At 49.0% G+C, this 26066-nt stretch overlaps 1 protein-coding gene across 2 annotated transcripts; it reads left to right on the forward strand.

Annotated features, from left to right (window-relative positions):
• Nucleotides 1-10729: 10729 nt before the first annotated feature.
• LOC128109111 (spondin-2) lies at nt 10730-20808 on the forward strand. 2 transcript variants are annotated; one of them, XM_052736250.1, is made up of 7 exons: nt 10730-14187; nt 14548-14715; nt 15205-15424; nt 15834-16057; nt 16129-16320; nt 16928-17102; nt 20083-20808. In XM_052736250.1, exons 3-7 carry the CDS (start codon nt 15208-15210, stop codon nt 20265-20267), a joined length of 993 nt encoding a protein of 330 aa, XP_052592210.1. In that variant the 5' UTR covers nt 10730-14187; nt 14548-14715; nt 15205-15207; the 3' UTR covers nt 20268-20808. The 2 variants fall into 2 exon arrangements, with proteins under 2 accessions (XP_052592210.1, XP_052592209.1); XM_052736249.1 differs by lacking the exon at nt 10730-14187 and having other exon boundaries at nt 14196-14715.
• Nucleotides 20809-26066: the final 5258 nt, after the last annotated feature.

A 26066-nucleotide genomic window follows, 5' to 3' on the forward strand; every position in this document is an offset into this window, starting at 1 on the left:
TGGCTTGATCTTCTGTGGCTCACCAAGCAGCTGTGAGCTGATGTAACAGCCGTGCCATGTCCAACCATTTCACAGCACTCCCCCCATCCTCTGGCTCTGACTTGCTCTCTGCCTCTTTTTCTGCCTGAACCGTGCATGGGGACTGGAGAAAGAGGGTGATACAGATGTCCCATCTACAGCTGAGCACTCACAGTCACGTATTCTGAGCACTTTGAACAGTTATGGGTCTCTGCAGTAACCCCTACCCTCTGCAATAAAAAGTTTCTCTGACCAGAGTTGGAAGCAGCACTGTGGCAGTTTGAATAAGAATGGTCCCTATAGGCTCATACATTTGAAGTGTAGTCATCAGGTAGTGGAACTATTTGAGAAGGATTAGAAGGATTAGGAAGTGTGTCACTGGGGGCAGGCTTTGAGACTTCAAAAGCCCACACCAGGCCCAGTCTCTCTTTCTCTGCCTGCTGCCAGTAGATCAGGATATAGCTCTCAGCTCCAAACTGTAAGCAAGCCCCCAGTTAAATGCTTTCTTTTGTAAGAGTTGCCTTGGTTCTGGTGTCTCTTCCCAAGCACAAATCCATATATAGATGTAATATAAATATCTGTATATATACTTAACATTTATATCTATATATAAGTATAAGCATAAATGTTGCAGAATATTTGCTTAACTATGCAAAGATGAGTTGCATTTTTGTAAATTTTGTAATTATGTAAAGATATGTTGCCATTTTACGTAGCCTGCCTAAGGCATATGGTTGGTCTACTAAAAAGCTGAATGGCCAATAGTGAGGGAGGAGGTATAGGTGGGACTTCCAGGCAGAGAGAGTAAGTAGGAGGAGGGATTTAGGCTCAGGGGGGAGAAAGAAAAGGAGACACCAGGGAGACACCAGGGGCCAGACAGACAGACATGGAGGAAGCAGGAAAGTAGGACATGCAGAATGACAGAAAGGTAAAAAGCCCTGAGGCAAAACATAGATGAATAGAAACAGTTTAAATTAAGTTAAATTAAGAGCTAGTTGGACAAGCCTAAACTAAGGCTGAGCATTCATAATTAGTAATAAGTCTCTGTGTCTTTACTTGGGAGCTGGTTGGCAGCCCAAAGAAAATTCCAACTATACATAAATATTTATAAGACAGTTTAACAACATGACTATTTAGAAAACACAGTTATCAATAAACTTTCCCCTAGGACCTATGACTTTCCTAGCCATGGATTTTGAACATGTTTATAGTACCAGGCACAAATTCCCTCCTGCGGGGCAGGCCTCAAATCCAATCAAAACAGTTGAGAACTCCCATAAACATCTAGATGTGAGTACCTCTTACCTGGTAGGTGGAGCTCAGAGCACGGACGGTCTAGTGGTAGGCAGGACCATGGTTATCTTTTCTTCCTCAGCAACCTTCATATCTTTCCAGCAATATGAAAACTAGCTGTTGGAGAGAGTTCCCTGGTCAGTTAAAGACTGGTTTCTCAGCCACCTGCTAGGCTGGTGCTGCCACTCAGCCAGAAGGCCCAGCCTGCAGTGGGCATGGAGCTGCCATCAGTGGCTCAACCCACTGGGAAGAGGAGAGTGCAGGGCTGAAGTGCTGTCTGGGGGTTGTAAGCACAATGGTCATGCCCGGGGATCCTGTGGAGTGGCTGGTGCACTGCCCAGCCCCACAATCACCCTAACTCTGGGCAACAACAGGTTATCCAAGATCTATTTCAGTATTCATGGTGCTTCAGAAACCTTGAACCAGATCAATGACTCTTTGCAATAATTATTTGCATGTAAAGCAGGTTGGGCAAAATAATATACTGTGTGACACACAGCAGATCGCAACACCACTTTAATAAATAAATGTGCAATAGAAAGATGGGAAAGTTGGCAGAATGGAGTGGCGTGCGTGGAGAGGTGCAGAGATGCAGCGGCTGGTCCAGGAGCACAGCCATGGTGGACAAAGGGGCATGTTATTGCTGAGCAGGGCCAGTCCTCAGGCTGCTGGGATCCTGGGGCCATCACCAGCCCCTCTCCTCCCACTTGCTGCCAACTAGGTTGGTGCTGCTGCTCAGCCCTCAGGACCAGCCTGCAGCAGGGAGCTGCCACTGCTGCTGCTTCTTGAACTGCTTGCCCTGCTGTGGGAAGGAGAGCATGGGGTGGCATTGCTGCCCACAGGCTGCAAACATGCCTGAGGGTAGGGTGGCTGGTACCAAGGACAAGGTGATGTACAGCAGCCTGGAGCTCTCACAGGTACTGCCCCTGAACATGCTGTCCAACCACATGTTCACACTGACTCTGAGCAACAACAAGATATCCGAAATGAAGAGCAGTTAATTTTCTGGATTAAGCCTCCTGGAAGACTGCCATGGTTTTTGCTGCCAGCCATGTTGGTATCTGTGGTCCGTGCTGTTACTGCAGGCTGTATGGATGTCCATGGTCTCTGTTGTCGCCAGAGACCAGGTTGATGTCCATGGTCTGTGCTGCCGCCAGAGGCTGTGTGGATGTTTATGGTCCATGCTGCTGCTGGCTGCTATGGGCAGCGAAGCTCCTTTTGCAGTGGTGTTGACGACTACAGACTCATTACTGAGAATGAGAGACACTGAAGGTTTCTGTGACCACCCCTCCCCCCAAAATAAAAGAAACAATTCAGACAGGAAGCTTTTGAAGAGAGTCCTTAAAAACTGTGATAAAGATGATGAAGTATATATAGCTCTTCACAGTTGATGGCTTCTGGTAGGGGTGGTTGTGGGTGGGGAAGGACTCAGTTTTCTTTAAGGGGCTGGCCACTGGGAGCTTGACCATGGGCCAATGAGTACATGGGCAACACGAATTTGACCTGCTGTATTTTTCTTTCTTTTTTTTGAGGGGGGGGTGCAAGCAAGGGAGGGTGGACCTGAGAGGAATGGGAAGTGAGTATTATCAGGCTCATGGTGTGAAATTCTCAAATAATTAATAAAAATATTACATTGGGAAAAAGAAGATTTGTTTCTCTGCATCTTGCAACTAAAGTATGTGGTGTCTTCAGCAATAGAGTTTTACCATCTAGTTGTGGTGGGCAACCCAGAGAAATGTTAATGGCTTCTATTGTTTTGGGTGCCTCTAGGGCCTGCCTGACTGATAACTCATAGGGAGGTAATCCATGCTTGGTACTAAGACTGTCATTGAGGAGCCCGTGTCTTCCGGAAGCAGCATTGTTCACTGATGTGGGGGTACTTCTGTTCGAAATTTATAAAAGTGTTTCAGGGGCTGGAGAGATGGCTCAGAGGTTAAGAGCACTGCTTGTTCTTCCAAAGGTCCTGAGTTCAGTTCCCAGCAACCACATGGTGGCTCACAACCATCTGTAATGAGATCTGGTGCCCTCTTCTGGCTTGCAGGGATATGTGCAGACAGAACACTGTATACATAATAAATATTTAAAAAAAAAAAAAAGTGTTTCAATTACCTTATACACTGGGTTTCCAGAGTCTCTTCATGCATCTTTAGTTTTGGTTAACCTATCCTCCACCCTTCCTCTTCCTCATTGCACTGTCTCCATTCCTGTTACTCTTCTTTGTTTTTTGAGACAAGGTGTCCTGTAGGCAAGGCTGACTTTGAATTTGCTATGCGGCTGAGGCTGGCCTTGAACTCCTGATCCTCCCGCCTCCATCTCCCAAATGCTAGGATTACAGGCATATGGCGCCACACTCCCCTTGTTCACTGTCTTTTAACTAATTAATATAGCTCTGGTCTTGAATTCCTAATTCAAATGACCCCCTGTGTAAGTGTTATAGCTCTGAGGAGAAAGGTATCCTGGCAGCCAGGAGCCAACGAATACCACGGAGTCACACTGCACAACAAACCTCGCACAAGAGATTTATTAGGAAAGACACAAGAGGGTTGATGCCTCTGCTTGGGAGAGAAGCAGCAAATAACTGAGCAGGAGGCAGGCTTTACATAGGATTTCTTGGTGTGTGTGTGTGTGTGTGTGTGTGTGTGTGTGTGTGTAGCTTTCCAGGATGAACAATCCAGGCCTCAGGTTGGTGAGATTTTGTGGCCTGATCTTGGGACATGCTCAGGGGTTGGTGGGATTCTGTGGCTTGATCTTAGGGTAAACTCAGGGATTGTTGGAATTTATGGTCTGAGCTTTTTTTTTTTTTTCTCTGTAGGGTGGAGCTTGACCACCTACATCTAGAAGGGCTGGAAGATGATAAGGACATTAGAGTAGTCTGGGGGTAAGGCCTGGCCACTTGCACCTTTGGGGGGCTTACACTCTGGCCTCAGCATCCCAAGTATGGTGCTCCAGGGATACGTGATCATAACTGGTTTATTGTTCCGTTGTGTTTAACTGATACTTTAATTCAATAAGGTAAGATCTAGGTGTGCCATTTGCTATTTGTTTTCTATGTTTCTTGTGTTCTTTTGACCTTTCATATTAGACAAATACCTACCGACTAATTTTAAAGTTGCTGTTTTTTCTTCTTACTGTATTTTTTATTTTCTCAGTGGTGGTCCTATGGGTTACAGTTAATATCTTTTAAATTTCTTAAATTTTGTTTTATGTGTGTGGGTGTTTTACCTGCATGTATGTCTGTGCATTACTGGTGAGTCTGGTGCTCAAGGAGGCCATAAGAGGGCATTCAGTCTACTGGAACTGGAGTTATAGGTGGTTGAAAGCCACCTTCTGGGTTCTGGGAATCAAACCTGAGTCCTCTGGAAGAGCATCCAGTGCTCTCAACCTCTGAGTCATCCCTCTTGCCCCCACAATCAATATTTTAATATCTTAACTTATAACAACTTTCAGGAGTATGTAAACACTTTACCTATATACAGTTCTGATCCTACAACCCCTCAGGGTGTCACTGTTGTAAAAATGAGATCATTGTATATCATCCATTGGTACATAATCCTAACTATTATTTTATGTATGACTTTTTTTTTTTTTTTTTTTGGTTTTTCGAGACAGGGTTTCTCTGTGTAGCTTTGCGCCTTTCCTGGAACTCGCTTTGGAGACCAGGCTGGCCTCGAACTCACAGAGATCCGCCTGGCTCTGCCTCCCGAGTGCTGGGATTAAAGGCGTGCGCCACCACCGCCCGGCCCTTATGTATGACTTTTAAATCAGATAGAATAAAAGAGTTACAAATACAAAATAAAATTACAAGGTCTTTATTATTGTATTATGTTACAATTTCCCCCACTTTTTATTGTGGTTAAGTATATATAATATAATATTTATCTTCATAAACACTTTAACTATCCAGAGCTTCCTGCATGACTTCAGGTGGCTGAACAGGTTGGGGAGTTTCTTTTTTCCAGCAATTGTTGCTGCTTATATAACCTTAGGGAGGAGCCTTATGGATCTTGTTTCAGGAACTTCCTGAGACTTGTGAGTTCTGTTTATTTTCGAAGTTTTATGAGCTTTTCTTTTCCCTAAACAAGGGAATGTTTCAATTGAGAGAAAACTGATACATTCCACTCCACCCCTTCCTCCAGATCTTTCTTTATGCCGCCTCTTCCATGATGTTCCCTGAGCATGGGTAGTATAGATGTCTATTAATGGCTTAGCACTAGACAGCGACAGTCGCCTGTTATCTTTACCCATGGTTATGCATCTCTGTGGTATACCACCTGTTACAAAAAGGAAGCTTCCTTTCGTAAGTAATTGCAGCTGACAGCATCAAATAACCTTTGGGATAAGCACAAATGTTTATAAGGCAGTTTGCCAGGCACATCACGTCTATTCAACAAAACAATAACAACTACTTCCTCCTGAGGCCTATGGACTTGTCAGCTACAGGCCTTTGCCCTGGCCTACAGTATACGTTGTGAGTTCCTCCATGGGGAGCTGACCTTAAATGCAATGGGAAAGCCGTTGGTTGTAGTCACAACAGTAGTGCCGCTGTTGTACCAGTGGGCACATACGCTGGACGTGTTGGTATCATATTTTACAAGGTTCATGGCTGATGAGGATAGTTGAGAGGATTCTCTCCGGCCGCCTTCACAGCACTGTCCGGCACTATGAAAGTTAGCCGGTGAGGAGGGAGCTTCCTGTTTAGCCTCAGATTTATTCCTCTGTATCCTGCAGTGAAATTATGTGTCTTCAGCACCAGGGTCTTATCATCTAGTTCTGGTGAACACCAATGGCAACAGCAATAGCCCTTATGGTTTGTGGGGCTTCTGGGGCACCCCTGACCAACAGTTCATGGGGGGGTAACTGATATCTGCTACTGAAATTTTTACCGAACAACCGTATGACTCTTAGGATTGTCCTTTTCTGTTTATGCAAGATGCTTTTGTTTAAATGTCTTCGTTACTATTTACTATTCTTCCAGATGTTCTTACCAATCTGTAAGATAGTCAAGGATTAACATGATGTAATAAACCATTTTATAAGGGAGGCAGGATCTCTAAAGGGCTATCCATTCCAAATAAGTGCCATATGGTCTTGAGCAGCTTAAGGGGATATTTAAAAGGGGATGTTAATAACAACCAACACAACATGAGAAGATCTCATAACTTCTATCAATTCTTTTGTCAAAAGAGCAACATTGGGTATGGTGGCATGGGTTGGGGACACTTCTGTCCCTCCATAATCCACAGACATTTCACATGTGCCGTTCAGCCTCCTCATCCCTGGGTACTGCAGCTGCTGAGGGTCTATTATGCATTTTCCTACCCTGATGGTCTTGGAAAGGCTGGCTTGAGTTGCCCAGATTGGCTCAGGCCCAATGACTCTGCTTTAGCTGGTTATGCCTGTCACTGCAGCTGGAAACCCAGTTCTGATAGGACCCGGGACAGCACTGTGGATTGTACCTTTCTATGGGCGTATGGCTTGTGCAAAGACCCCAGGCTGAGCAATGAATCTCTACCCCCAGAATGTTTTGTATCATATACTCTGGGGTGATGATTGTCCACCCCTAGGTTAAGCTTAATCTTTTTCATCTGTATTGTTTTCTCACATATATTTAGTGAACTGCTGCACAGGGGTGCATTGCCATTTCATTTTTCCATCATGTGACCGGCTTTCTCTGTATCTCACTTCAGTTCTCTGACCATCTCAGGACAGTTGCAGAGTTTTTGTATAGACAGTTTATCTTCAGGTCTTTTTTATCGACAGTTTCTACTTACTTTCCCCCTGAAATGTACAATACTTTCCTGTTTCTTTGTGGGTACTGTGATTTTTTGGTTAAAATTGGGAGTTTGTGTCTGATAATGCCATGACACTGTGATAATCAGCTTCTCCCAGAGGTTTGCCGTTTATTGGTTTGCTCTCGTTCATTTATCCTAGGTCATTTCTGGGCCAAGGACCAGCTTGACATGCAAACTTGTCTGCTCAGGTCTTTTCAGGCCTGCACCTTTCCCGGTGTGCATGGTATCCCTTTTTAACTTTCCCCACATGTACAGTTCCCCACTAATTTAATCTTTGATGTCTGGGATTCCAAAAGAGGATGATGAATGGGGGTGGGGAGAAGAAGGCCTCAATCCTTTAAAGCCCTTCGAAGTTACCAGCTGGAATGGTGGGGTGTAGTAGCTACTTCACGCTGCTGTGACTAAAATGCCCATCACAGATAAGGACTCACAGGGCCTAGCGGTTCCCCATGGTGGGGAATGCATGGCAGAGATGCCCTGTGATGGTAGAAGCTTGTGGTAGAGGCATCTTACAAGTGACAAGAGAACCCCAGACCATAACCTTCAAGACGTTCCCGTAGTAACCCACCTCTGCAGTGAAGTCCCAAACCCTAAATATTCCACAACCTCCCTAAACAGCACCACCCAAGTGTCCAAACACAAGAGCTTATGGAAGGAATTTTACATTCAACTCATCACAGGGGTTTGCAGCAATTAGAGACACAACAATGACCATCCGTCTCTGTGAACTTCTGTGATCACAGCCTTGGTGAGACATTTGAATACAGGTTACAGACAATCTGGAAGACAGAGTCCTTTGTGGCTACTTACCAGGAATACATTCATACCTGCTTGGTGCAGGGGAACAAGCAGCTGCTAATATGGAAAGCCACTGCATTTCACTTTTGAGCCTCCCTGGAAGTTGCATACCTTCAATAGACTTCACAGTTCCAACCACCCAGATTCTCCAGCATTTTTCCAAGTTGGAAACAGCTTCCTGTGTCTTCAGAGACTGATGGGCTAACTGGAAATTCAGTACTGTGGAGAGACTGGGATTTGGTAGGCTCAGAGTATAATTACTTTATCTTGGGCTAGTTTTAACCTTCTGGACAGTCATTCCTTGCCCCACTCTGTCTGAACTAACACTTCCTGATAATAAATAAAAACCTCTTAGAAGCTATTAACTTAGAATTAACATCTTGTAATAATAAATAAAACCTCTTGAGGTTTTCCTTAGCACAGCACTAGCTTCCACCAATCGGAGAACTAAGAGCGTCATCTGATGCCATCTTGGGCCTGTAATATAGCCTCCCCATCTCTTTGGACCCATCCCTCTGGTGCACCCACCAATGTCTTTTAAAGTTGCCTTGATTTATGACTGTCTTTGTTCTGTAAAACTATAAAAATTCTGTGAAACTACTTCCACACTGGACTGTGGAATTTGGGGTAACCTAAATCTGTGTTCCTGGGCCATGGTCACTCAAAATGGCTCCAGATAAACCATTTGTTCTTCCCTTTAAGATGAGAGCTGTAACTTTTATATCGACACTCTGCATCTCCTCTTCTCCCCTTGGGACTTCAGTTATGCAGTTGTTTGTATTTGATGGTCCCTGAAAGTCTCTAGTGTTTGTTTGGTTTTTGCTACCCTGTTTTCTTTCCCAGACTGGATAATCTCAACTCCTTTTATGGACTTTTTATTCCATCTCCTCAGATCTCCTGCTGAGTTCCTGTAGTGAACTTTTTGATTCAGTTTTCATACTTTGCAACTTCAAGATTTCCGTGGTTTTATAATTTCTACCATTTGCTGACATCATTCCTTGGTGAAGCATCACTTTCACACTTTATCAGACATGGCTTCCTCTGTGGGATGGAGGCAGTTTGTGGTGGGACCTTTCTACATAGTTCAGGTGGACCTGTAGCTTGTTAAGTAGAAAAGCCCAGCTTGGAATCTGTGGCAATCCTGCTCTTGCCTCCCAAGTGCTGGGACTGGAGGTGTGAGCCACCATGCCTGCTCTTAGATCTCTGAGCATACTAACAACTGTTAAAGTCTTTATCTAGGGTACCCAAGGCCTGGGCTTCCTCAGGAAGCTTGTGTAGCTGCTTTCTTACTCCCTGTGTATGGCCTGGGCTTCCTTCTGTTTTTGTATGTTTTGTACATTTGTGTTGGAACCCGAACAGTTTGGAGAGTATAATTTGACAACTCTGGAAATTAGATCCTTCCCCTCTTCAGGGGTTTCTGTTTGTTGAGGTTTCTTTAGTGACTCTCTGACTTGAGTTTGAAATATTTCTGTTCTTTGTCATGCATGGCAGTAAAGTCTTTCCTTGGCTAACGTGGTGGTCAGTTAATTACTGGACTGAAGATGTCTGGAATCAGTTAATCTCCCAGTTGTGGGACTCTGTGTATTGGGACATGCTCGGCACACTTAACCAGGCACTTAATAAGGGTGCTAGTCCTCACTTCCTGCTTGTGAAGAGTCTCAAGGTCAGTCAGAGGAGAGTGCTCAGTGGCCTCATCAGGCCTTTCCTGAGCACTGGACTTTCCTGGTTCCTTGGAATGTGTGACCTTCTAGGTTCTCGGGATATGTTGGAAGTTCTCTAAGTTTCCTGTGCACCTCCTGCCTCTGAGCTTTTCATTCTAGGTTTTTTGGCCTCGACTTTGAACCTGCCCTTGAGCAGCCGCCTTCACCATTACCTGTCGTTTTCAACGCTCGCCTCTGGGGAAAGGTTCAGAATCAGGTCAAATAAAGAGCTTTCCAAGAGGGATCCTCCAGGGAGGTACCAGAGAGGGGAGATAGAGAAAACTTTCTGGAAATGAGGTTGTGAGAAGGCTCCAGTTCCTTGTCCCATGTTATCCAATGCAGAGGCTTCGAGACTATAGGTTCACTATTAATGGAGAGAAAGTTTGGGTCTGAGGCAATTAAACATTTACTGTTTTCCCTGTTTTCTTGGCAAAATAGCTTCACATTTACTGTTGCAAGCCTTTGGTTAGTTTCCAGAGTACCAGAAACCATGCCCAGACATTTCTTCCTTTTTTTTTTTTTTTTAATTTTATGAAATAGAATCTCACTATGCAGTCCTGGCCAGCCTGGAGCTTGCTATGTGGACCAGGCTGAGCTTCCACTCACAGAGATCCACTTGCCTTGGCCTCCTCAGTGACAGGTCCAAAGGAAACGCAATTCTCCAAACTCCAAAAGGCAGTCCAAATATCTAGAAATGAATTCAACCTGGACTATAGGAAGATTTCTGGAGCTAGATTAAAGGCAGCATTCCTCAGGAGTTTGTAAATCTGGTTCTCTTCTACCAAAAGAGTCATTTCCCTTACCTCTGGCAGAAGGAACATTTGGCTACCTGTGGTGCCTATCAGCATATCAAAGCCCATGCTAGCCTCTAGGCTCCCTCAGTGTCACAAGTACCTGTTACACATTTCAAAGCCCAGGCTAGCATTCTGTCCTCCTCACCTCCTTCCCCACCCTAAACTCCATCTAGCTCATGGGCTTCAGTACCCCAACTCCTCCTCCTCCTCCTCCTCCATATAACCCTGCTATTCTCACTATGCTCCCCCCCCTCTGTCTCTCTCTCTCTGTCCCTCCCTCTCCCTCTCCCTCTCCCTTCCTGCTTCTCTCACTATATTTTCTCTGTTCTCTATCCCCTGTTATTCTCCCTTCTCTCACAGACAGCCCTGGCCATGTCCATTCGGCTGGCCGTGCTCATTCTACTTCTTTCTCTTTCTGCTCTGAACCCTTCCAGATGCCTCCGGCTGTTCTCTCTCTTGTGTCTACAACAAAAACCTTCCACTTAACCATACCACGGAACAGTCATGTCATCAGTTTACATACCAAGTGCTGGCTCTGTCCAGACATTTCTGTCAGTTTTCTTGTTGCTCTGATGGAGGGAATTTCAGGCACTCTTACTCTGCCCCCAACCCCCGCTCTTTAAAATGCTGAGGTCCTGGCATCTTATGTTAGATATGAAGAGACACTGTGGCAAATGCTACTAGAGATGGCCAGACCAACATTTATTTTATTTTATTTTCTACCATGGGGATCTCACAAGGAGAATTTTCTGGAATGGTTTTCTCCTTTCACCTTTACACGGGTCTAGGGATGGAACTCAGGCCACTAGGAGGGGAAGAGTTGCTCTGTTGATTTGGGAGGGCATGTGTTCAATGCTCCTTCCTGGGTTGTACAGCTGCAGTGCTCACACTCACAGACCGGAAGCAGCTGGACGTGGCCCCGCTTGCATTAGCTCAGAGACTGAGGCGAGCAGATCGGGATGGGGGCTATGGGTGTTAGGGTTTCTCGTTCCCACTCTCTTCTTAGGTGTTTTCCAAGAAAGCAAAGGCCACAAGGCTGAATGCAGGACTTGGCTACTGGATATAGTTCAGGCCCTGAGTCAGAGGTGCTATTTGAAATCCGACCTAGAATAGTGGCATGGGAGACAGGAAAGGGGAGCGGGAAGCATGGAGGGAGGGAGGCAGTTGGGCAGCATTGCCCCGTGGGACTTGTCCCTGGGCTGGTTGGGCCAGTAGCTAACTTTGCAGGCCAGCGGCCTGCATAGCTCTAGAAGTTGTGCCCAGAAGCCTAATCCAGAGTCTGCCTTCAGCCTGCTACTGCCTCTGTGAGCACTTAACATCCTGCAGCAAAACTCAGGCTGCTTACAAGGCTGGGATGGATGTCCCCCTCTGCAGGAGATGGAAAGAAAAGCCCTCAAGTGGTCTAAGAGGCTAGTGGGAATGAGCAGATTCTCCTCTGGGCTGGGCTGGCTGCAGGCCTTTCCCTGAGACCCGAAGGACATGAAGCCAGATTGGGGGAGCTCTCTTTAGGTAGAGAGACTTCAAGCAAAGACCCAGTGCTGGGACTGCTCAGTGCCCAGCAGGAAAGAGAGGGGGAGCTCACGAGTCAGTCTGGTGGCCCCATTGGTGCCCAAGGATGGAGGCAGCTTCTAGAAAGCATCTGTATACAGAGTACAGATCATGGCCCTGGCTGGAGCCGGTGAGCAGACAAGTGAGTTTGGGGGGGACTGGCATGTGTGGTATCTGAGGGTGAAGAATTCACAGCCGGGGCACCTGGCAGCCAGACATGCCTGAAGCCTGTGTGCATTGCAGGAGACAGCCATCCCGTGGGTGGGGATCCCAAGCTTGAGTCAGCAGATGTGGCTCGGGAGCATGTCTCTGCCCAGGTCAGGCCTAGGGGCCTGTGCCACACCTAGGGAGGGGTGGAGGTAGGCTCTGAAAGAGCCGTTGTTCTGCTGTGGCAGAACCCTTCCCATGTCCCATCATGTCCATGAAACTTCTGAGGCATTTTTCCTCCCCAAGGGGATACTACTACCACTAAAGGGAGTTCTTGCCTGGCTGTCCTCCTGCCGAGCCCTTCTGGGGCAGCCCTGGCTTGTCAGCTACAACTCTGCTTGGAAGTGACTGACTTTGACCCATTCTCATTGCACAAACCAGTAGATCCCCAAGTCACGCAGACTTCGTGGACTGGAGACTGGGAAAAGAGCCTCTTGCTGCCCTGGACTGGGTTGTTCACTACTGTCTTGTCCTATGGAATGGAGTGAGCCTTAGGGCCTCCAGCTGGGCTTGGGGCAGGAGCCGGACTCAAGTTGCCCACAGTGACTCCTGGCTGGGCAGGCGTCATTTCCAATCCTCTTCCTAGGAGCCTAAGCTCCTGTTAGTGGAACTGGCCTGGCTAGTTCTAGGGACAGCCCTGTAGCTGCTCCTAAGGGTTCCGCACACAGGGGAATGGGGTAGGTTTAGCTTCATGTGCATGCTCCATCTACCTGCTTAAAAAACACAAGCAGCGCTGGCCTCTGAAGGCCCCCTCCAGTGACACTGTGACGTCCTGGCCCCCACAGTCCCCCTCCAGCAACACTGTGACGTCCTGGCCCCCATAGTCCCCCTCCAGGAACCCTGTGATGTCCTGGCCCTCTCTCCCCTGGAACTCCCGTCAGAAGTGAGAAACTTGGATCCTGTGACAAGCATGGTCCATAGCTAGTTACAGAACACAAGGCAGGTTAAGGGAAAGGAGGCCTCTGAATCAAAGGTCAGTGTTTGTGTGGAGTGGTAAAGATCCTTCAGGGTCCATAAGGTCAAGTTCATCTCAGAAGAGCATCTGTCTGTCTCTGCCTGTCCTCTGTCAAGAGACTGTGGGATTTTCCAAGCTGCCTTAGGGCACCTTTATCTGAAAAGGGGAAGAAAGTCCTTGTCCTAATGTCCACTCAGGCTGGGCTGTCTTCATGGTTTCACTCGGCATTCTCATCCATTGAGCCGTGGTAGATACAGTGGTCTAGCCATCTTCTCTCAGGAATTTGTACTGCTGACGAGCCATGCCACATTTCTAATCCATTTGTGAAATGCATGTGCTCAGCTTAAGACACTGTGCAATTTCTGTTAACACAGAATAGCTTTGCTATTTTAAGTGAGTTATGTTTTCTTTGCACTTGCTGTGACTTGATAAGTGTGGAGAGCTAGAACCCACACAGACAGAAGTCTTAGGTGACTTGATGACTTTCAAGCCTGGTAACCAGTGCCAACCACCAACAGCTTGAGCAGTGCCGGAGTGGTTTGTCTTTGGCCTCTAGGCCTGGGGCCTAAATGCTGCGTTCACAGTTAGCGCTCTGTGGCGGCGTTATTTGTTTGAAATGAGGGTGAAGTCATCTGCTCTGTTTGCATTCTAGCCTCGTGGATTCTATTTATTCTCCCTCACTGTCTGTCTGACAGTGGGACATTAACTTGTTCCAAAACCCAGAATGTGTTTTGGATCAGCTCTCTGGATATTTTGGTGTGTGTGGGGGACCCGGCAGAGGCTGAGTAAGATGTCTCCACTCTCCCCTCTGCTTAGTTCCTAGGCTCCACAGTAGTTTTGAAAGTCTTTTCCTGACACTGAGCTACAGTAAACTCCGGAATCTTCTACCCCATCCAAAGCAGGGACAGTGGCCTGGAGGCCAGGAAGAAGCACACCGAAGAGGAGCCTTGACAACCTGAGCCGTTCAGATTTCCTTTGGCTGGCAGTGTGGGCCTTTACTGCTGTGTAGCCCAGACCCTGATGAGAAAGAAGTGACTAGCTTCCTCAAACCCAGAGCTCTAGAGCCTACTACAACTGAGCTGGTAGACCTGGGGCTCCCGAGCACCTCACCCCCAACACACACACACTTGTCAAGTGGAAAGTGTGGGCCACATTCTGGGAACATCTGTGGCAAAGTTCAGACAGGCGCCAGTGTGGTCTCTGGCCCCAGACCCCTGTCCTTGAACACAGAGCTCCTTGCAACCACCACCCAGAAGAGGCTTGTTAGAGGAGGGAGGGGGCGGAGAGAGAGAGGAAGACAAAGAAAGGGCAGGGCAGCAGCTAGCCGGAGGGGGCGGAGAGTGAGCTCAGCCTGGAGCAGGTCACTGCAGTCAGAACTCTGGGACGCTTGAGAACAGCCCTGCAGCACTCCAGCAGAAAAGCTTCTTGCTTCCTTGTCTCAGGTGCCCTCTGCCACTTTCTGGACCCCCGGCACTGAGGCAGAAGACAGGAGGAGCTGGGACCTCTCTGTCGGCCAGAGGCACTAACCTTGGGCACACATAGGATCTTTGGGCTCTGGGACCAGTCCTACAGCGGCCAGCCCAGCAGCCTGCCCTGGCTGCTCCTACCAGGTGAGTGTGGTGTTCACATTGAAAGAGGGCCTGGCGCTCCTGGATCAGGAGTTTGTAACACCCCGGAGATTACCCCGGGGGCTGGCCATGACCTGAGCTTTGCTGATCTAGTCATGTGCACAGCTAGTACATGAAGTGTGGGGCAGTCAGGAGGTGTGCGGCTCCTGCACGCTGCACTCAGCAGACAGAGCTGTAAGTCTGCCGAGGTTCTTTCTGTGCCTTGGGCTGTGATTCTGGGGACTGTAAGTCTGCAAGTTATGCGGAGGTTCTTGTAGACGGGCAGTGAAACTAACCACGTACCCCGTGACCTGGTGCCCTTCTCTTCCCTGGATGGAATCTGGGAAACTCTCGAAGGAACATTTTGGGGACCCAGGAATGCGTTTGCAGGCTCTCACCAATCTGGGAGTTCATTCTTTTCTCTTCTGGGGCTGGATGGGCAGGGGCCTTCCTGGGACTAAAGGTGCCAACATTTCTCTCCCTCTACTGTAGGTGATGGAAAACGTGAGTTTTTCCCTGGACAGAGCTCTTTGGGCTTTCCTCCTGGCCATGCTAGGCTCCACCACAGGCCAGCCGCTGGGGGGAGAATCCATCTGTACCGCCCGGCCCCTGGCTAGATACAGCATCACTTTCACTGGCAAGTGGAGCCAGACGGCATTCCCCAAGCAGTATCCTCTGTTCCGGCCCCCAGCACAGTGGTCCTCCCTGCTGGGTAAGGGCATCTTACCTCCTCTGTCGCATCCGGGAGGCTACAGGGCAGTACCTGCTGGTTTCACAGCACACAGCACGGGTCATTCTCAACTAAGAAACTTCCAACACAAAAGGCATTGCTAAATACCCACTGTACTAATGGCTGGTGGAGGGCACAGTGGTCACAGGAAGGCTGGTGGGACACCAATCACTCAGCCAGGTGTGTCCTAACAACATAAGTATAAAGGATATTACTGTCTCTCTGTGTTAGGAGTGGGTGCGGCTCCTGACCATTCAGCAAGGGAGCTGATATTTGGGGTGGGGGGGGGGGGACACGGTATGCACTGGGGACAGCCACATGAGATTGAAGCCGATAGCCCCCCCTGCTACCCATCCCAGCTGGCTACTCATGCAGTCAGGCCTTTGCACAGGGGCAGCTCACAGCTCTGACTACAGCATGTGGAGAAAGAACGAGTATGTCAGCAATGGGCTGAGGGACTTCGCTGAGCGCGGTGAGGCCTGGGCGCTGATGAAAGAGATCGAAGCTGCGGGAGAGAAACTCCAGAGTGTACATACAGTATTCTCAGCTCCTGCTGTCCCCAGCGGGACCGGGCAGACTTCTGCAGAGCTGGAGGTGCACCCTAGACACTCGCTGGTAAGTCACGGCTAGCCGAGGAGAGGGCATGTCCTGAGGCTGCAGCTGCTGAGCCTTCTGGTCCCATCCAGGTGTCCTTCGTGGTGCGCATCGTCCCTAGCCCTGACTGGTTTGTGGGCATTGACAGTCTGGACCTGTGTGAGGGAGGCCGCTGGAAGGAGCAGGTGGTCCTCGATCTTTACCCTCATGATGCAGGGACAGACAGCGGCTTCACCTTCTCCTCCCCCAACTTTGCCACCATCCCACAGGACACCGTGACTGAGGTGAGTAGTTCACAGCCCTTCCCCTACTTCATAGGCTGCACAGTCGCCCCCCACTGCACGCAGGCAGCTCTGGACTCGGTGGGACAAAGAGGGTGGCTGGCCTGGTTGTGAGGACAGGGCAAGGACTCTGGTTTGCCCCAGGTGGACCTCTGGGTACCCCAGGCTTTGGCCCCTCCTTAGAGAGTAATCCTGTCTCTGGTGCCTGCCGGTTAAGAGTGGAATGCTGTTCTGCCTGGGATCTGGAAGGACTGTAGAGAGAAGAGAAAGATATGGGGGCCTGGAAAGTTCTTCCTTTCCAGCGAGGAGGCATATGTAGTCCTGCCTGGTGTATAAGAGGAGCTCGAGAGACAAATGTCTCAGCTGACAAATGTCTGCAGCATTGCCTCTGGGAGACAGAAGGAGTGGCTGGTCTTCCTCAGTCTTGGGGAGAGGTCCTGTGGGCACCTCCAGCTACGCTGGGCTTGAGAGCCACTCAGATGAGACCCAAGTTGGGAGTCTTTGCTGGCACTGTCCTGCTTGATGCTGGGTACGGACTCAGGAGGCCAAGCACACACTGGAAAGCCGGCTTCCCAGACCCCCCTGCCAGCTCTCCTCTTCCATCATCCAGATAACATCCTCATCGCCCAGTCACCCGGCAAACTCATTCTACTACCCGCGCCTGAAGTCCTTGCCTCCCATTGCCAAAGTGACCTTCGTGCGACTACGGCAGAGTCCCAGGGCCTTTGTCCCACCTTCCCTGGACCTGGCCAGCAGGGGCAATGAAATTGTCGACAGCCTCTCAGGTAATTTCCATGTTTCCCATCTTCTGCTAACCCCACCCAGATGGACAGGCTGGGAAAGTGTCCTTTTTCATGTCACTATTCCATGTCACCGCTGGCTAAATCAGGGAGAGAAGCCACAGTGAGTATGTGCCCTGGAACCTGTGGGGTATATGTCATCCAAGGTCATACGAGGTCCTAAAGCCCAGTACAAGGCACAACACGTGGGTTCCTTTTGTCCCAGGTTAGCCCTTACCTTTAGCACAGTCTCTTGAGTCTACAGACTCTCCCGGGTCTCCAAGGTCACAGGAAACTTGAGCCTGAGAAATTTCAAAGGGGAATTCTTGTTGCTCTTTAGGAGATGGTATTAATTTTTAAAGGTTTAGGATTTGGTGGATTCAAATACTGTAGATAAAACTTTGACAATATCTACTGTTGAAACACCCTGAACAACGGAAAAAGACCCCAGATATAGTTAGGAGGCAGTATGCAACAGAAATGCACCCAGTGACCTGCATGTCATAGCTGATGGAGACGGAAGTGGAAATCCACTGAGTTAGGTTTCAGCTGTGCCTCCACTGGCCAAGACAGCAGAGGGTATTTGAGGAAGCAGGACACTCCCATGGGGGCTTGAGCCCTGTCTGGCTGTGGCCAGTGCAGAGTTCCCAATTCACCAGGGCCAGTCTAGAGTTCTTATCTTTCCATGAACAATTTGAGAGTCTGCTAATAGGTATCTTGGGCATTCATCCCTCGGGAGTATCAGCTGGAGCGGAGAGAGCTGTGCTTTGAGGATGAGAATCATAGTTCCCTCACTGCACAGCAGCCTCCAGCCAGTCAGATGCCCAGCAGCCGCTTGCACAGAGAATGACTGGGCCATTTGAGGCTGTGCTTCCCCAGCCCTCTCATCTGTTGGCAGGCCCCAGGATGGGCAAGAACCCCTTCAGAAAGCTATAACTTATTTTCTTAAGGAGCTGGAGTCAGCCAAGACCTGCCAGGCTTCAGAGCCATTTCTACCTTTGGCAGGAACTGAAGGAGGCTCAGCAGCCAACTCATTTTTCTGGCCACTTAGGACAGTCTCTGCCCCGATGCATTGGCCAGGCCAAGGTCTGGCAGGAGGGTGAGCTTGTTGATGGGCTGTGTAGCACAGGCACTTGAGGTGTGTATCTCCCACCCCCAATCTTGATGGACAGTCCTGTGAACACTGGACAGTGGCATCACCTGGGCAGACATGGTACAGTCTTGTGGGAAGAGCCAGTTGCCGGCAGGCCACTGGAGAGGTCCTTTCGCCTCACCATTGGGGCACTTAGCCACCTAATCAGGTGTGGGATGGTAGCATGCTGGGAGTTCAGGGGACACTGCAAAAGAAGGACAGGCAAGGACAGCGGTTGGAGAGGAAAGGGTGGGAGTGGATGCAGCCCTCTGCTCTGGCTGGGGACCACCATCTCCGGTGACGGGGAACTTTAGGGAATTCTACCCATAGTTACCACTGGATGGCACAGGAGCCAGCTGAGCACTTCCCCACCCCGTGTATCCAAGCAGCACATGGTACATTGTCCCAAGGTGTTCCCTGTCCCGAAAAGCCATTGCCTGTAGCTGAGGCTTCTCACGTCTGGCCACCTGACATGTTCTACCTAATTCCCTCATGTCTTCAAGACTGCCAGTCTGTCAGTGGAGTAGGGGCGGAATACCTGGCATGGCCCACATGAGTTTCTCTTGCTACTTTTGGCTTCCCAGCAGCAGACGCCAGACCTTGCCCGGGGTGAGTGTGTCCAGGAAGCTCCCACCAGGCACAAGCCTGCACATGCTTCACTTTTGATCACACACGGGTCATCCTAGGTCTGCTCCTCACAGGGATCTGCAGGGTCCAAGAGCCCCATTTGGGAGGCTCTCTCTGCAGACCAGGGCTGCTGCAAGCCTTCAGTCAAGCTGAGCCTCAGCTGCTGCTTCACTGTCAGGAAGTTGGGAAAGACTCAGGCTTCCAGCCCCATCTGGAAGATGAGGGCTCAGGTACCTCATCCAGGCTGGCAGCCTGAGAGTGAGCGCTCCCTCTCAGGCAAGGTTCTGGGAGGAAATTGGGTCTGTTTGTCATTCCAAAGGGTCTTTGTAGGCCCTGTTGCACCCTTTCTTCTATGGAGAGGGCTGTTTCAGGAGTGGCCTACTGCATCTACTAGAATATTCCAGACACTGTATCTGACATCCCCAACCTCCTTATGTTCCTTTCTGAATTCTTCCAGCATCTGACTTGTTTCTGGGAGTCCCACACACTGATTGCAGCAGCACAAGGACTCATACAAAACGGGGTCCTGCCCTGGGCGCTGCTAGCCTGGCTGCTGCTGCCAGCGCCACACTGTCCTCTTGTGACTCCAGTGGCGGTGGCTGGGCTCTTGGGTTCCTGTTGGTGATTGTCCTCTGGGGGCTGGCTGGCTAGTTTAGCATGTCCTGGATATAGGGACATTTGCATTTTGCTCAAGGAAATGGAAATTACCAGGTTATTTCGCCATAGCTCCAAATGAATTATTTGTAAATTTGTGACTATGGTAGAAGCAGAGGAGACATAATAAAAAGGAACACTGTTGAATTGGTTTGAACCTCCTGGAGGGGGTGGGGAGGTAAGGATTTTCTGGCATTTTCAGGACTTCAGAAATGTCAGTTATGAAGGTCACTGTGGCTGGAGAGCCACCTCCCCTCAGAGAGGTCCTCACTGTTGTATGCCTCTTCCATGGCTGGGGGGATCCTAGGACTCAGGCTGCCGCAGTTACCCAAGGTTTCCTGAAGTTCATGTCTAGGAAGGAACAACTCCAGCCAGTCATTTGGTTCTTGTTTGAGTCTGTATCAGTGACACCCATCATGCATCTTGCTCTACGCTCCTGAGAAAAGCCTTTCTTTCAGACTTTGGAGCAGAGTTGTCTCCTGGGCTGGGTGCACATGTGGGGATGATCACTTCTGCTTTTTCCAAGTGTCTCCTTACAGAGTACTCACTGGGTCTCCCCTGTGCTTTGTCCAGTTCCAGAGACACCGCTGGACTGCGAGGTTTCCCTGTGGTCATCCTGGGGACTGTGTGGAGGACCGTGTGGAAAGTTGGGAGCCAAGAGCAGAACTCGTTATGTCCGTGTTCAGCCTGCTAACAATGGGACCCCCTGCCCCGAGCTTGAAGAAGAGGCTGAGTGTGCCCCCGATAACTGTGTCTAAACCCAGATTCCAGTAGCCATCCCTTAGGGTCCCCTCAAGCCTTGGACTCAGATCTGGGCCACAAAGCATTCCTGGGAGGCACAGGCAGACAGGGATAGGAACTTGGGCAGTTTTGTACCATTTCCCACCATGGCTGGGCTGATGAATGCTCTGGACACAGAGGTCCTCAGTGGCAGGTAAGAGACAGGCTGCTTCTCCCACCGCGTGATCCCTGAGGTTCATGGTCTGCTCTACACAACGTCCCGTGTAACTTATTACTGTGGTGGGATGCTGCCTTTGATGCAGAGAGCAAGCACGCCGGGAACAGGTAGAGGATGCTGTAAGCCTGTGAGCCCCACAACCACACCGTTGTCAGATACCTCAGATCTGCTGCCAATGCACCTGCTCCTGGAGGCCAACGATGCAGCTTCACGTTGCTCTTGGCTTCAAACAGGGGTGACCACAGGAGAAATAGATGAAGAGGGACAGTTTCAGAAACCTGGCCCTCTGGTGTCACTGATCCCTTTGCATTTGAATAAAGGCTGTTGTTCCTGAAAAATGCTCCTACCTTTCCTGGACACCCTGCAGCAGAGGTGCTCGTGGGTATGTACAAATAGAGGCCACACATTCACAAGTACCTGCAGTGATGTCATGGCTGCAGAGCGGGTGCTGAGCCGGAGATGAGGAGGCAGGCTCATGGAACCTGTGCTGAGGACTCAACAGTCAGACAAAGCACCAGGAAAACAGTGCTAACTCATTCCAGACTCTACCACACAAAGATGGCGTAACATAGCGGGATGTTCAGAGCAGCACCCGGAGATCTGTCACAGCTACAGGGGCCCTTGCTCTGCTCCTTCCTTCAGAGAAACAACTCGGCTGGCCATGAACAGGCACTTCTTCAGAACTTGAGTGCAGGCACCCTACCCTCATACATGCCCCTGTGTCTGCTTTCTGTTGTTGTGACAAAGTATCCCAGACAACCAATTTATAGAGGGAGGACTGTTTAGTTTCAGTTTGGAGCATTTCAGTGCATGGTCTTGCAGATCTACTGTTTAGGACCCCAGATGGGGTAGCGCATCATTGCAAGGTAGGCACAGCAGAGCGAAGCCACTGGCTTTGTTACTGGCATGAAAGAGGAAAGGAGTGATAATAAGGTCTTATCACCTCCTTCAAGGATGCTTCCCAATGACTTAGGGACTCCCAAGAGGCCATGTTTCTCAAAGATCCCGCCATCTCATATGCCACTCTAGGGAACCAGCCTCAACACATGAGCTTTGTAGACATCCCAGATGCAACTGAAATGGCCTTGAGGGCTCATGTTGACCTGCCAGGGCCTTTCCTATGTGTCAGGACTGCCTCTTCCCCCTCCCACTGAATTCTGAAGTCACTCTAATATCTGACGCCAGGCTAGGGGCACTCTGGGGATATCCCCCTAGCCCTGTTCCACCAGCTTGGATATGAAGACCATGTCCTTCTTTCTTCAAGAGGACCCTGGTGGACGACTCTTCTGACTGGCAGAGGGCTTTACCCCTGAGGTTTCCAGAGTCAGTGCCAGGCCCTCTTCCTACCACTAGGTATCCTATTCTCATGGAAAGTTCTTGAACATGAACCAAGATCACAGGGTCACAAGTCTGGGGAGTGTCATGGAGATCTGAGAAACCTTCATTAAAAGTTTTCCTTAAGCATTTAAGAGGCTGAGACAAGAGGACTGCCATGAGTTTGAAGATAGCCTGGGCTACATAGTGGATTAGAGTGAGATCTTGTCTCAAATTAAAACAAAAGAACAAAGAAAGAAAGGAAAGAAAGAAAGGAAGAAAGGAAGGAAGGAAGGAAGGGAGGGAAGGAGGGAGGGAGGAAGAGAGAGAGAGAGAGAGAGAGAGAGAGAGAGAGAGAGAGAGAGAGAGAGAGAAAAGGAGGAAGGAAGGAAGACAGACAAAGGTTTTCTCTAAAGTTCCTTGGAGGATAACACCAGAGGAATTTTGGAGCAAGGAACATAAGACAGCCTGGAGGCTGTACTGGATATGTCCCCAGGAACATGTGGTCACCAGCCAAGACACACACAGAACACAGCCTTAGGCCCTGGCATTGACAACCCGTAAGAACAGACCCAGGAGATACCAGGGTTGGAGTGATCAGTCCCAGGATATCAGTAGGGTGTATCACACCAGGAGCCCAGAGCCCAAAAGAAGACCAGGGAGGTGTCAGTAGGGCATATTTAAACCCCAGCAGATGGACTCGAGGATGACATTTACGAGACCAGACTCACACAATCATGAGCTGCTATGGAGTTGCCAAAATCCATGAGAACACTGAGTCTGGTGGAGCCCCTGCTAGATGCCCGCCACATCTGTCTCCTTTCCCTTAAGGAACCTGTCGCTGGATGGGGCCCCAGGAGAGTTCTGAACAGAGGTCAGTGAGAGGTGGGAAGGCAGGAGTGGGAAGAGAGATGCCCTCAGATTCACCCAGGAAGGTCAATGAGACCTCTGCGGAAGTGGTTCAAGAGACACCTACTGTCTATTGACAAGGCAACATAAATACAGATCAATATTTGGCCTGCCTTCCAGAGGTTTCTGAGTAATTGACCCCATTCCAGTCAGCCCATGGAAGGGAAGAGGAGGGAAGCCACACTGACGGTCCTGTAGAGGGTCTGTGACCCTGTCATGCCCTGAACAGTGCAGGGTAGTTGAAGGCACGTGGGCCAAATAATGTGGCCTGGTACCCGTGCTGATGTCTGCCCAGTCCACTGGCCACATGACACTGGGTGTTTAGTGGCTGCAGACGACTGCACACAAGATAAAGGAAGCGTGGATGACGGCCCCGCCGTGCTCTGCAACAGCAGGTGATGCCCAGGCCGGGCGGGCTGCGGTACTGCAAGGGGGATGTGGAGATGGTGGGAGGGGTGGACACTGGAGACATGAGAAGAAAGAGTGTGGGATGGCATCACCGAAATGCCGCCCCGGGCTCCCAGCATCCTCCACCCACACGGGACAGCCCGTTTCTTCTATCTGATGGACACCCTCTGAGATGCTACCCTTTCCAGAGTTTTCTCTATACTTCCCCAAGTAAGAAAGCCACGGAACTGAAGCAGGGATGGTGTCTTAGTTCAGGTTTCTGTTGCTGTGACAAAACACCATGACCTAAAGCAGCTTGGGGAGGAAAGGGTTTGTTTTAGCTTACAATTCTCAGTCACGTTTCATCACCGAGTCAAGTCAGTGAAGGAACTCGAGCAGGGAAGGAACCTGGTACAGGAACTGAAGCAGAAGTCATGGAGGGGTGCTGCTTACTGGCTTGCTCCCCATGGCTTGCTCAGCCTCCTTTCTTCTGTAACCCAGGACCACCTGCCCAGAGGTGGCACCACCCACAGTGAGCTGGGCCCTCCTGTGTCAGTTATCAATGGAGAAAAAAATGCTCCACAGTCTTGCCTACAGATGATCTGATGGAGGCATTTTTCTCAACTGATGTTCCTCTTCTCAAATAACTCCAGCTTGTGTCAAATTGAGGGGAAAAAAAGAAGCAAAAATAAATGAACAAATAAAAGGCCAGGACATTGTGATTGTGATTGTGTGTGTGTGTGTGTGTGTGTGTGTGTGTGTGTGTGTGCCCGCCCTAACACAGGTGTGGAAGTTGGTTCTCTGCTTCCACCTTCAAGTAGGTTCCAGAGATTTAATTCAAACACACACGGCAAGTGCTTTTACCCTCTGAGCCACCGTACCACCCCTTATCAACAGAGCAAACAGACAAAATGTCCAACCCCTAAATAATGATAACAACTGAGATAACCAAGCCATGCTTAAATGACTAAAGACTTAGTTCAGTGGTAGAATATTTTCCCAACATGTGCAAGGTCATGGGTTCCATTCCTAGCACCAACAAGAAACCCATAATAAAAGAGGCATACTTGGGATGAAAAAATATCACTTGAATAAATTTACTACACACACACACACACACACACACACACACACACACACACACACACACACACACTTTCTCAGGGAATTAGTAAAGATTTAAAGAGAATGACAAAGGAATATTAGCAGTTAGCCATCTGGCACGGCTCTCTAGAAACTATTACAGGTCTACTGAAGAATAAAATAAATAATTCTATGAATACCTGTGATGGCTAATCTTGTCAACTTGACTACACATGGAATTAGCTAAAACCCAAGCAGCTGGACACACTTGTGAGGATTTTTCCTTGATTGGATTGTTTGAGGTGAGACGACCCACCCTAAATTCAGATCTTTCGAGGTGGGAAGAACCACCAGCAATCTGGGCCAAATCTTCTGGTGTCAGCCAATAAAAAGGTTGTGGAAGAAGGAAGCTTTTGCTTTTGGCCTGCTTGCCCTCACTCTCACTGGCAAGTTCATCTATCTTGCTGCTGAGGCATCCTTTGCTTGTATTAGAACCTACTTCTTTGGGACTCTAACACAGACCAAAGACCAGCTGAGACCTTCAGCCTCATGGACTGAACAACTACCGGACTCTTGGGCTTTCCCTCAGGAGACAGCCATTGGACTAGCCAGACCACAACCTATAGCCCACTATAATAAATCCCTTTTTAAAAGATTCATTCTATCAGTTCTGTTCCTCTGGAGAACCCTGAGTAATATAATACCATTAAGAATGTCTTTTAAGCCGGGCGGTGGTGGTGCACGCCTTTAATCTCAGCACTCGGGAGGCAGAGGCAGGCGGATCTCTGTGAGTTCGAGGCCAGCCTGGTCTACAGAGCGAGATCCAGGAAAGGCGCAAAGCTACACAGAGAAACCCTGTCTCGAAAAACCAAAAAAAAAAAAAAAAAAAATGTCTTTTAAGACAAAAGACATAAATATCTAATCAAAGAAATTCAGGAAAATTATTCTTAGATTTTAATGTATACATGAGTGTGAAATGAATTCATTATTCTTATTTCTAGGTGATTTTAGAAAAACTGTTTTCTGGCCTTGTCCTCTGAAGAAGTTTACAGCAGTGACACTCGAGGAAGCAAACACCTTCATGGATACTTCCTTCAAATTTGATTTACTACTAGTAGTAAGTGTGTGTGGATGGGGAGGCGCACACACGACATGGTGACATGTGTGGAGGTCAGGTGACAATTTCTGGAAGCTGATTTTCTTCTGTGAAACCCGGGGATTGAACTCAAATCCTGTGTTCTGCGTGTTGAGCACCTCCACCAGCTGAACCATCCCCCTGGCTCCACTGACATTTTTATATTAAAGAATTGATGTTATTATACCACAAGGACAGGAGGCAGAGAGAAGGAGCTGCTACTGGTCAAGAGAGGCAATGTGACTTTCAGAAACAGTAACGCTGGGGACAATAGGAAAGAGGGCTGCCCAGAGATGCCTGGCACACTTCCTTCTAAAAGCCATACAAACAAAATCAGGAGTTGTTTCTCTAGGGCACCTACAGCAGAGTTCAGGTGCAGCAGGCTGGTAGACACGTGAGAGAGAACGAAACCGAGCCACGGCATCTAAGGACTCATTTATTGGGCTCACGCCTGAGCTGAGCCAAGAATGACAGATAGGCAAGGAAAAGCAAACAGGAGGCCCCCAAGGTTCTCACTCATGACCTAGATCTCCAGGGATTCAGGCCATGAGTCCAGTTGGGGAGTTAGGCAATCACATTACTGCTCGAAAGAATGAGGCTTTCCACTTCATGGAGCCATTTTGCAACCTCCTCACCCGCCAGCTCCCTGGTTTCCTTGGAAGCAGCTGAATAGCCCTGTCCATCTATTCCAGGTTCTAGGAAGCAGCCAGAAGCCTGTCTTGGAAGCAACTAGGTGACCCCCCACTCAGGTGCTCTTGACCCAGGCTTCTT

The sequence above is a fragment of the Peromyscus californicus genome, unplaced genomic scaffold, assembly GCF_007827085.1.
Source record: "Peromyscus californicus insignis strain IS unplaced genomic scaffold, ASM782708v3 Scaffold_13__1_contigs__length_99412109, whole genome shotgun sequence".
Taxonomy (NCBI): Eukaryota; Metazoa; Chordata; class Mammalia; order Rodentia; family Cricetidae; genus Peromyscus; species Peromyscus californicus.